The following is a 12,215-nucleotide window of genomic DNA, read 5'->3' as shown; positions in this document are numbered from 1 at the left end:
CATCCAAAACAGGTACTAGCAGGTAGGGAAGGAACAGGCTCCTACCGCTCTCCCTTTGGGCAGCCACACCCAAGCCTCTGGCAGGGAACAGAGACTTATCCCCAACCCTTCTCCACCTTGCACATCTTCTTTTCCACCTCCAACTTGATCTGGGAGGGTTGACCCAGCCCTTTGAGCAAAGGAAGGGCCATCTTCCTCCTACCCAGCCTGACCCAAGTTCATGCCACAGGCAGGCAGCACAGCAGCAGCCCAGCACTGCCTTCCCCTGTGGTGTTTGTCTTGCACCAGCAGCCCTGCTGGCACAGAACTACCAATTCAAGGCCAGAAGTTAAGCGTACCCACAATGCTGTGAGCAGTAACTTGCTGTAGAGCCCCAGCAGCCAGAACCCCCTCCCCAGTGCTTGGCTGTGGCAGGGGGCACAGGCAGAAAGCATTGGCACAGACATGCTAGAGGCAGAGTTTATTACACTACGCAGGCTAAGAACCCTGGGCAAGACCCCACACGGGTAAGAATTGAACCAGCTCTTTATCAAAAAGTTAATACTATAGTCAACCCCATTCTCCTTTGGTCATTACAAAGCAAGAGAAATATTAAAAGAAACATTTATACACAGAGGGAAGCTGAAGAGATTCTGCCCAGCCCTTCCCCCCCACCCCACTCCCAGCACATTCAGGTGCCCGGTCTTCTGGCTGTCAGGAGCAGCAGAGTATCAAATCTTCCCAAGATGTCAGGTTGTCGGGGTTTTATTATTATTGTTGTCAATAAAAGCAATAATTACCGAGAGCTGCCATTCCTGTTCCTCCCCAGGGAGGGCGGAGGGGCAACACCAGCTCCCCTCCCTCTCTGCCCTCCAAGTGTAGGGGATGGCTGTGTACATGAGTGTGTGAGGATGTGCACACACTTCTCGCCAGTGCACACACACAGCACAGCTGGCACAGGCGATGTGGTCTTTGATCCCTCGTTTGTATGCAGTCTTTTAAAAAAAATATTGTATTATAATAATAATATGAATTTCTCTTTCCATTTTGTGTCTTCTGGAAAAGTGTCAATCGTCCGTGAGGTCCTGCACAAAGAGGACTTCCGTGTGGCTGAGTCCGGCCTCCTGCAGCGTGGGTGGGTTGGGCCACTCCTCTGTAGGGAGGCAGGGCAGGACACGGCGAGGGAAGTTGGCCTCAATCTGGAACTTTTCAGGGCTTTCTTTCAAGGAGAACAAGAAGTCATGGATCACCTGGGAAAGAAGCGCAGAAATAACTGCCAGTTGGGGGAGCAAGGACACAGACAGACTGCATCCATGGCACCTCACGGGAGGAAGGTTATCAAATTTGCACCATCACTGCATTGTAGACACAAGACAGCCATTTTCTTTGCATGCATGAAACTGGACTTGTCACAGAGTACTTGGGGAGTCCAGACACTGTTTCTGGCTCTTCCTACACTCTTACTTAATAGGGAGCAACAAGAGTCTCGGCTTTTCAGGAGAATAAAAAGTTTCTTCCATTTTTTTTCTTCTCTAATCTCTCTCTTCTAAGCTGGTGGGACCAGGCCCCAAGACACCCTCCTTACCCAGGAACAACTCTGCCTGCAAAGGTCACCATTTGGCAAAGTCCAATGGAACCAAAGCTTTGCTGAGCTACCTGGAGAATCTCTTGACCCTCTTTTACTCTGAGAAGCCCATCAGCTCTGCCCCAAGCTCACCGTCAATGACTGTGTGAAGTGGAATCGCCGCTCCACTCTGGAATCGTTAGGCAGCTTGAAAATGATCTTAACGCTCTCTGGGTCATCGGGATGTGGTTCGGGAGGAAGGCATTCGGACTTCCGCTCCTTCTCCTCCTGCAGCGTCTGCAACGTAAGGAGGGAGCAGGAGCAACGGGTATGCACTGAACTGACCTTTATGCTTGTCCCTTGAAGCACAGCTGCTCCAGGAGGCTCAGAGGATGCTCAAGCCCTGAGCAAAACAAGCAGCTCCAATCTGACAAGAAAGCCCTACTGCAGGCACCCCTCCTACACAATGCGAGCACGTGACAGGGCACAGCAGCCTCTTCAGCAGTTTGCTCTCACCTGTCGCCGCCTCTCCTCTGCTAGTTTTTGCTGCTGCACTTCCTCCTCCTTCTTCTTCTTCCTCTCCCGTTCCTCCTTCTTCTTGCGCTCCTTTTCCTGGTCTGCACGCAAGGATGCCAGATATGCCTCGTCCTGCTGCTGCCTCAGAACTTGGGTTTGGTTCCTCTCTTCCCTGCAAATGTGAGCAGGGAGCAGTCAGGGCTAGCAGGCTCTAAAGTGAAGGCATGGCAGGCTGATGGCAGACCCGAGGGTGCAGGTACAGCCTCAAACTCGTAGGAGCACATACATCAGGTAATGTCTCATTTAGAGTACGATGAGCTCCACAAAGGCAAGCCAAATCTCCACAGTCCCTAGCACACAAACTGTTTCCCTAGGCTGAGTGGAAATGAATTGAACACAAAAGACTTCTCACCCACTGCAGCTTGACAGAGTGGACAGACAGCACATAAGCAGTGCCCAGGATTTCTGCCTCATACTTGAGACCCTTCGTAGTTTTATCTCCTTCAGGTAATTCCTTGCACATTTCAGAAACCAGAGGCATCAAAATGTGTTACTGGGTCCCCCACAGAGACCATGGGGCAGAGGTGGGGCAGACAGAAGACCAGAAGGTGGCATCCTACTTCGGACACAGCCTGCAAACCCCTACAGAGTCATGATGGACTGGAGCTCGTGCTCACAAGGCCCTACCCAAAAATGCAGTCAGTATTCAGGACAGCCAGCCCAGGCAGCAGCAGCACTCACTCACCGACCGGCTGCAGATGCCAGTTCTCCTCCTGCCTGCAATGCTTTTGCTCCCACTTGGCTCCTGCTGGCTATTGTCCAAGCTTTACCTGCAAAGCTCCAGCACACTAAGGGTGTCCTCCAACTGCAGAAAACAGTAGAGCACTCACACCCACCTTTCAGTAGTAGACCTGTGCGGGCAACACATCTAGCTCCCTGGATATAGGGTGGCCTGAATTTATGGACCAATGATCCCACTGGGAAAAGGAGAGCCCAAGGGCTGTGTTACTGAACAGGAGATGCTGAGCTACCTGCCTACATACGGTGTCTGGAAGGAGGAAGGGGGCAGAGCAGAGCCTGCCTCCACAAGGTCTGCATTACTGGAGCTCAGGTCCAGTCATACCTTTCCAAGCGTTCAGACACCAGGTACGTCTGGTTGGCATCCATGATGAACATCAGTTGATTAATGAGGTCATCAGCCTGGATGAGGCCTTCTAGCCGCCCAACTACCGTCATTCTGCGATCCTTCAGCATAATCACAGCCAGGAATGGGTATGTGTTCTCTCGCAGAGCCTGGGAGACTGGGAAACAGGCACAAACATTACCATAACTGCCCCATCCAGAAGGGTCAGCAAGGGGTACAGCACAAATGCTTTCCATCACCAAGGGCCTAGGAAAGCAGCTTCCACAGCCACTATCTCTTCCAAGGCAGAAAAGGCCTCAGGCTCCATTTTGTCAAACTAAACCCTATAAATTAGCAAAGAGAGGAAGTGGCTTGGAGCATAGAGACTGAGGGGGAAAAAACAAGCTTTCAAGTAACCAAAAAGGTTGGAAGTAAATTGCTCTGAATGTCCACTCAGAATGGGACAAAAAGCCCTGGGTTTAAACTGCAGGAAGAGAAACACAGATCAAGCACAGGGAAACACTTGCTAAGATGATTAAGGATGGCTGGACTCTGGAAGATACTGTCATGGGGAAGATGGCAGAGTGTTCATCCTGGACATTTCCAAACAAAATTAGGTTGTTTCTGCCAGCAGCAGGCTCTGTCTTGAGACAGGGAATAGAGCAGATCAGGGGCTTTTAAGTTACTGTTCACCTATGGCTGCTGACCACCTCCTCCTTAAAACATGCATGGCGCATCACGCAACTTGGAGCCATCATTACCAATGGAGCCCTCCAAACTAAATCAGAGCACCCTGTGGATTAAATGAAAGGCCACGATCCCTTTCAGCTCTGCTTTCCCAGCTGTGACTCCAAAGCATTGCAGCAATGAAAGAGCAATAAGTAAAAGAACATCTCTTTAGAAAGCCATTCTTTCAAGGTGTTGATAGCTGGTAGCTGAATTATGAAGCCAAGAATGACCCAGATTTAGTACCAGAACTTCTGGCCTCTCCTGCCATGAAACAGGAAGGGTCAGATGCAACACAGGAAGCATGTAGAACTTTGGGAAAAGGCTCCATTTGCAGCAAAACCCTACCAAAATGCTGGCAGGCCAAGTATCAACAGCTCTGGAAAGACAGTATTTAAAAGGACCTCATTGTGGACTTTTGAGGAGACAGAGAGACTGGGCGTGGAGTAAAGACGACTGTCTCACAAAGGGAAAGAATGCACCTAACAAGTCACTCCTGGCCTCAGGCGTAATATGAGCCAGTGTTAAGGTCATAGCTAGTTAGATACTTGTTTCTGCACTCAGTTTAATCCTCAACACACACCCAACTCCCATTAACAAGGCACTGAAAGCAGCTTGAATGCCCACAAAGAGCAGACAACTAGGACTGCCCAGAACATATGGAACAGTGGAGGTGAAGAGCAGAAGGTATTCCCTGGCATCCAAACAGGCCCTCTGAGAGATCACATGGAAACCAACACATATTTCCCCATGCAATCCTGAAATCTCTACTCTGCTTGCACAAAAACCAACAGTGTGTTTCACACACATAAACTTGTCAAAGTGCATTTGGCTTGTTCCAGAGACAGAAGGGGATAGGTAAAGCCCAGGAGGGACACACTCACCTCTGTATCCCTCTGGTTTATTGGTTGAGCAAGCCCAGAAGAGCATTCTAGTGTTTATGAGGGTGATCACCTCGGGTACGCACAGTGTATTGCTAGGGGATGAGAAGAGATCATGTGAATGAAGCTGCATTTAAAGTGCAAAGATAACTATTTGGAAAACTCTCCTACCTACCGGCAGAATTCATCTGTGTCTTGGTGGTCATCTCCATGAAGATAAACCAACAGGAAGCGCAGCTCCCGCTTGGCATCATTCAGTGCCTTGGCATAAGAGCAGAGGAGGTAAAGTTACAGGGTCTCTAGGCAAGGGGAAAGCAGCACCCACAAGACTTGTGTGACACAGCTCAGCAACATTTACCCAGGCCATTACTCTGCCACTAGCGTGGTTTTAATGAAGCAGCAGCGGAGGATGAACCTGTTGGACCTTCTGACTAAACCCTCATTTAAGGGGGCTACAACGCTGTTCTTTCACACTCCTTTCAGGATGTGGCTTTGGAGAACACTGAACTCAGAGCGAAGCCAGGTAGGCAGCTGCGCGGATTGACACCCCCCACCGCCCCATGAGGCTCAGCTGGCAGCGAAGAGCCCTCCTTCATCCCTCAGACTCACAGCAGCCATGGCTGAGCTTTCCACTCTAGCCTGTACAGGACAGTCTTCAGACCACATCACATGAAAACACTACTAAAAAAAGATAACTCAATAATGCTGCAGGCCCCAACAAAACAACAAACAAACAAAACAACAAAAAACCTTTTTGCATCTACGGTCTCTGGATTCCACCCACCCAAGAGCATTTCTTAACAAGACCACAGGGTAAGTGCACAATAGGCTCCCTGTTTTACTGGCACTGAGTTTTAGTAGCCTAACCATTCCGTGGTTATTTAAGTTTGGATTCCAGACAAGACAGAGGGGCCTAGAAGAACTGCTAAGGCAGCGAGCTCCATCGCTGTGCAGCATGGAGCAGATACAGACTCCACATCCTTCTTTGGCACTTGGGAAGCAGTGCTGATCCAACTGTCTGCTGGGACACACTGCAGGAGGCCCTTCCCTTGGCTAGTCTGAGAGAAGCTGCAGAAGAGGCAGTACCCATTGGGACATCCCTTTTTTACAGAGAGCACCATCAGCCCAGATCTAACATGGAACTCTCACCTCCCGTAATTTCTTCAGGGGCTCCCTCTCTCAATTTTGAGGTCCTGCACCAAGTTCTGGAGTTGCATTATAATACAAGTCCAGGCACTCAATCCCAATTTGGTGAACAGAAGGACAGACTCTGGCATACCACATGAGTTTATAAAAACAAAGGCAGGATTATAAAGAATAGCTGTTGGCTACAGAGCCATACAGACGGTTGAGGAACAGTCAGAGCAGCTTTGCTTTCCAACTCTGCAGGCTTGGCACATCATCAAGCCTGGCAGACACTGGTTTTCCAATACACTTGTTCACTAGCACTCCATTACCCTGTTAGAGAGTTTGGGGACAAACGCTGGGCTTTTAGATGAAAAGTGATTTTGCCATGTAGGCCCTGATACCGTCTGGCAAAATCCCCACTCTTCATATCCCCAGGATCTATGCACCAACACGTGACACTGACCTGGCTGTAAGTTCCCTGGTAGAAGACAGGGTGTATCCTCCCATATTTTTCCTCAAACATATGAATAAACGAAATAATATCACCCACTGGGTCAGTGACCCGACTACGAGGATCAGGGCGTATAAAACGCAGAGCAAACCTAGGAAGGAAGCAAAGGACACTGGAAATTCAGCTTACTGACTTTCTGAAGAACAGGTATTCTTTTCCACAGACAGTCACTGGTATTCATAAGGAGGAAAAAAGTCACAGCTGAGACCCTTGAACATTTATAATCACTAAACTGCCACCTGCTCCAAACCGATACCATTGCTACAGAAACCCCCAGTCAAATATTATCTCATGCCAGGCATCAGCAAGTATCTGAATTCTGTGTGATTAACAGTTTCGACTTCCTTTGAAGCATCAGGCATAAGCCACACCAACAGTATGAGGTTTGAGGAATTTAGTCAAAGACGGGCTGTTAAAAGCTACACAGTTTTGTCCAGATAACTTTGAAAACTGCATTTCTGCTATTCCAAGGCTAACAATTCCGGAGTGCAAAGAGCTGCAGAAAGAGAACATTACACTAGGAGTCCAATGAAGACAGAAGAAACAGTCATTCCTCTGAAGCTGAAAAAACTTAACTGCAAGGCAGATATCAGTGTTTTTTAGTCCTATTGATGTGTAGAAGTTACACTGAACTTCGGAAAAGTCTTGGGGGTGGGGGGGAGGGGGAAGTAATACAACAGGGGAAACTGCCAAAACAATGCAGATGGCAGGACTGCTGGATATTTACCACCTTTCAACATTCCCTTTTCTCTCTATCAATGCTGTAAGGACACAAGATGAACTAGCTGTTCGGGGCAGTAAAGGGAGAAGAGGCAACAGACACCAAAGGGGAAAAAGCAGAGGTGTTTACAGTTTGGGTTTTGCCAAGTAACATACAGGGATTAGGGCAGGTTAACCAGCAGCCCAGCCCAATGGGACGTGACTCTGGCCAAGTTGTTTGTCCAAGAATACCGGATAGTTTGATGCTGTTTTGCCTTTGCGTGGCACTCAAACCGTAAAGCCACATGGAGTTAGAACTCCAATTAAATATTTCATTTACAGAGCAGCAAGATGCTCATTTTCTCTGCAATAAGATTTATTTCTTACTAAACAGTGTAGGAACGTTACAAGGCTACAGATAAAGCCAGTTGAGCAAATAAATGTAAAATCTGCCATTAGACTTAAAGATCCAAGTGACAGAGGTATAGCCAAATCTAAGCTAGAGTGTGCCTTGATGCAGTCAATACATGAGTCAGCACAAAAAAGTACTTACCTAAATATATCAAGTAATGTGTAATAGGTAAATCGGAATGGAAGCATTATGAAGTAGTAACCCCATCCTAACAGGCCCTGCAATTACAAACAAAGAATTAGAACAGTCTCCACCGCAGCATAGGCCTGCTAAAGCTAACTGTCCACCAGCATCAAGCACGCAGGCACGCATGGGAGTATCAGTGCTCTAACCACTGCAAAAGAGCTGAGCAATATTTCATGGCTTCGGACACGTCAAATCAAATTTAAGTGACTAAAATGGTTCACGTCTGAAAACCAGCGTCACTGACTATTCAAGCAGCAATGCTTTTGCTCTGTGCTAATTTTCTTAAGTGTACAAAGGGGTTAACCGCACTGAGTCTTACAGGTGCTCATGCAAATTTGTTTGTGAAACATTAATGCAAGTAATTGATACTGTATTCAAGTTAATATACATTTTTAGGGGGGCTCTAAAAAGAAAAAATATTATCACTCTGCCATAAGGAGGGGACAGTCCTTTGTTCCAACTGAACTGATCAAAAAGCTTTACTACGCCCACAGCAAGACATTCTATGACACAAAGAAGGTCGTCTCATACTGTGAATCACACTATGGAGAAAATATTCACAGTAGTAATAGAGGCTGAAGGAATAGCTCTACATTTTGTTTTTGTTTTCAGAAGATAAAATACTTAGAGATAACAGCATACAAAGAAAACAATTCCTTCCCCTGCTTGCAAGTTCTGTTGTTCACAGAGTCACCCAAGAAGCAGGACAAAATCCACTGTAAGATAACTTGCCCTTGGCTGTGGCCTTGAGACAACGTAGCTGTAGATCCTGTGGTCGGCTGTATTGACCTGCAATGGCCGTGATGGAGGAGGATTAAAGACACTTGGGACACCCTCTTGCTCATTCAGTCGGTCCTGTACAGCTGCCTTTGACACAAGAAAGAGCAAAGAGAGGTTTCAGACATTTAAGGATGGCAGAAAATATCTTTTTTATACTTTGCATACTAACAGTAGATATGATTTGTCCACAGCCCCAGAGCACTGGATAAGCACAACTCATTAGAAACCATAACCACCAATACTAAGCCTTCTCCACGGTAGCCTGCACCACAGCCACTACGGGAAGTTACACAATGTGCCAGTCCAGTAGTTGTTCACAGCCGTAACAACTCTGCTGTGTACTTCTGAAACCAGCTCTCCAGATGTATCAAGATACTGTTATAAAGAGCTACTAGTGTAAATTCAGGGGTTGACAGATTAAATCTTACTGGTAGGGCCTCCCCCTCCCTGCAGAGTACTCCGCTTAATCCAGGAACTTCGAAACCGCTATAAGCCTTATTTGCAGTGGTACCTCTATGTTCCAGTTGTGCTGCTCCAGTGTGTGACGACATTGGTCCATGGACTCTATGCCGGTCAAGTCCTAAAGGAGGAGAATAAAAGCAGATGAGCGCCACGGAAGTGCTGTATTTTTACTGTTCCTTGCAACATGTGAGCACAGGCAGGAGTTACTGCAACACATTACCACAATACTCTCTTTTTAAAGTGCTCTGCTCTCTAGAGTTTAAGAGCAGAGCAACCTGAGCGAACCCAAATCCGTAAACACACAGGAGACCTCAAACAGGCCTTTGCACTCTTCCAGCATTAGCCAATTCTCAGCAGTGCCCAAGGTCTGCTACTACAACTGCATTCAGCCCTGTCAAGAGTCTAACATAATATTGCTCACAAGTTTCACTCTGGAAAGATATGCCAGACTGATGCCCTCAAACGTCACCTCAAAGCATCAACTTAAAAGACAGGCAAAGCATTTCTGAAAATCCAAGATGACCATTACTTCATTCACTGCACGCATAAACAGAGACTAAAACCAAAATGAACCAGGTGCTAATGAAGGTAGTGTTTTCCAGCATCACGGGGGATTCTATAGCAAAAAAAACCCAATCCAGTCCAACAGAGACAGGACTGAAAACAGAAAACATAGTCCAAACACATCAGCAGACCTCAAAGCCACTGGGCTCCCACATCAATGTTTGGGAAGGCATATTTTAACCCCGTGCCAATCAGAAGTTCTGCACAACAGATCAAACAACAGTATTTGTTATTACAGGAAGCCACATCAGCGCCTCTGGAATGGAGGCAAATCTCTGCTGAACATCCCTGTCACTGTGCCACAGAAACACATCTCTCCCCACACCACTCACTGGAAGATGTCTGAACAGACATTTCAGGGTTGTATACCACATCTATCATCACAGAGCCGAAGCACACACTTTCACAGGAAAGCATAAAGCCACAAATGTGCTGCTGCTACCCTTTTAACAATCCTTTGAATCAGTCAAAGATCATTACAGGTGACACCATTAACAATGCTGGCAATTTTGAAGGAAACTATTGTTATTTTAAAATTAAAAGGAGTAAAAAGGTTTTTTTTATAACTGGGCTACAGAAAGCCAAGAAAACAGTTATACCTTCAGAAACGATTATTTAGCTTGGATCCAAGATGGCAGAAGCAATGACAAGCAGTGTAACAAATTCAACATAAAAATGTGCTATGATATAAGGAGACTGTTGAAATACGACGATTTCTCCAGCAAGATCATTCTTGACAGGAGCACTCCACAGATTCTCTATGTTTCATGTTCTCACCTGGTGGCTTTCTCTCCAGACGCCTCCCCGGCCAGCTGGTGTAACACTACAGAGGGTGCACCTCCCTCGGTGGTTCAGGGACTGAGCTGAGAAGCAAAACAGGCTGCTTTCCCACTGGACTGCTACACACTGTGACAGGTGGAGCCTGCTGACCTACGGAGGTTGTGTGAGCTGAACTACACAAGAACCTTGCCTGTGCTCTGCCTGCCGGTTCCACACACTCTTCTCTGCAGCACCTGACAAGATCTCAGCCATGCAGGAGTTTGGCAAAGAGCAGGAAACTTTTGCTCCCTGTGTCTGTATACTGCAGAGCACAGCTTTTCTGCAGGAGGCAGCCTATGATGATTGTGAACACAGAGCAGTGACTTGATATAAATCCTTGCGTGCAGTTTCTATTACACCTTGTGATCCAATTCATTGTTAGCAATCCTATTTAATTCTGCTTGTCTTCTCCCCCATTTCTTGCTTCATTTAAGAGCCCCTGAGGCAGTCTTGACAAGCTGACCATTTAAGAATGCACTAAGCTGTTTTTTTTTTTACTGGAGAAGGATGGTGCATCTATTCCCTTCCCTGCCCCCATTCATACACTCCACAAGCTATTTCTACCCGAGTCACACTGTGGACAAATGCCCTATTCAATCTCTGGGCTCAGTTCAAACTTTTGAGCATTTCTTGGCTCTTTCTCATGAAGTCTCCACAAATTGCTACCTTCTCCCCAATATACTGGACAAAAATCATTGTTTCATTCTGCTGTACAGAACCGGACCGTTCAAAGCACTGCTGACATTAACTATGTGACTGCAGTCGCTCAGAAAAAAAGCACTTCAAGTCACTGCCCAGTGATGTACAAACATTCATTAAAAAATAAGTCTGCAGCAAGCCTTGCAAGGGAACACTACAGAAGTGAATTTCATAGAAGAAATGAAGCTCAGGGAACTCAGCTGTTGCTGCCAAATACCTTTGTTTATCACTCAGCTTTACAACTTAGTGTTTTAGTTTAAATATCTTTCTTTAAAGATGTGCTTCACTGAGTAAAATTTAGGTTTTGTATTCTGATCTTTTTTTACCCCAAACTCCTACAGAAGGCGCTCCATTGTCCTTTTAGAAGGACAGCTTAAAAGGCACCTTCAATTTACTCATTTGATTTTACAATGGAGTCACAATGTGTGTATTTCAAAGCCTTTTAAGTCTTCTGATCACCATTCCTTAACACCCTGGAAATTCTGCTGGTGTTTGCAAAATTTACAAGATTCAGAAACTCATTCACACCTTTGTCTCTAAATGTCTGGATTATCGCTCAGCACTAATAACAGGGCTTCATGACTGAACATTCCCTCCTTTTAAAATTACGCAAAATGCTTTAGCAGTTTTAGGTCAGAAAGCAGCACCAAAGTAACAGCTATGCAGAACTATCAACAAACATTTAATGAGCACTGAATCACTGCAGCATTTGCAAGACCTACTGAGCTCCACAGAGACAGACCACAGGCCAGCTAACTTCACCCCTTCCTAACCATCGTTACAGCGACAGGCACATTGTTGGTCAGATCTGTCTTCTACAGCAGCACTTCTCCATGGAGGTGAAGCTACATTTTTTTTCTTAGCATCTTAATACAGTTGCTCTCAACACAAAACAGAAGTGACCAATGATTTGATCAATGAAGCTGCACATTTAAACATCGCAGGAAAAAGAAATTGCCTGTGTAAAGGCAGCTTTTAACACTGAACACCTTTTTGAATGTTACTTTGACATGCTCCACAAGACAGACACACTACAGTTCCAGGATGTTCTGGAAAACACATATGGGTTCAGAACAACTTGCACTCAATGTAAGGAACTGCAGGAAGACAGTTCAACTGTCAGTTTAGACAACACTTGCTGGTAAACACTGATACTGTTCATTATC

General features: G+C 46.3%; 1 protein-coding gene across 1 annotated transcript; it reads right to left on the bottom strand.

Moving 5' to 3' along the window:
• Window positions 1-445: 445 nt before the first annotated feature.
• FAF2 (Fas associated factor family member 2) lies at window positions 446-9,083 on the bottom strand. Its single transcript, XM_009586939.1, has 10 exons — window positions 9,017-9,083; window positions 8,458-8,592; window positions 7,681-7,757; window positions 6,381-6,519; window positions 4,965-5,050; window positions 4,793-4,884; window positions 3,183-3,360; window positions 2,060-2,231; window positions 1,697-1,840; window positions 446-1,229 (listed from the first exon to the last, which is right to left on the bottom strand). The coding sequence occupies exons 1-10, from the start codon at window positions 9,062-9,064 to the stop codon at window positions 1,047-1,049; spliced, it is 1,254 nt and encodes a 417-aa protein (XP_009585234.1). The 5' UTR covers window positions 9,065-9,083; the 3' UTR covers window positions 446-1,046.
• Between the last annotated feature and the right edge of the window lie 3,132 nt (window positions 9,084-12,215).

The sequence above is a fragment of the Fulmarus glacialis genome, unplaced genomic scaffold (genome assembly GCF_000690835.1).
Source record: "Fulmarus glacialis isolate BGI_N327 unplaced genomic scaffold, ASM69083v1 scaffold10261, whole genome shotgun sequence".
In the NCBI taxonomy this organism is placed as follows: domain Eukaryota; kingdom Metazoa; phylum Chordata; class Aves; order Procellariiformes; family Procellariidae; genus Fulmarus; species Fulmarus glacialis.
Note: the sequence above shows the minus strand (reverse complement) of the source record. Positions and strands in the feature narration are given on the sequence as shown.

Coding starts and splice junctions, on each gene's coding strand:
- FAF2 (XM_009586939.1), bottom strand. CDS start 9,064: ATGGACCAATGTCGTCACACACTGGAGCAGCACAACTGGAACATAGAG. Junction 4,885..4,964: donor GACACAGATGAATTCTGCCG/GTAGGTAGGAGA, acceptor CTCATCCCCTAG/CAATACACTGTGCGTACCCG. Junction 3,361..4,792: donor TAAACCAGAGGGATACAGAG/GTGAGTGTGTCC, acceptor CCTGTTTCCCAG/TCTCCCAGGCTCTGCGAGAG.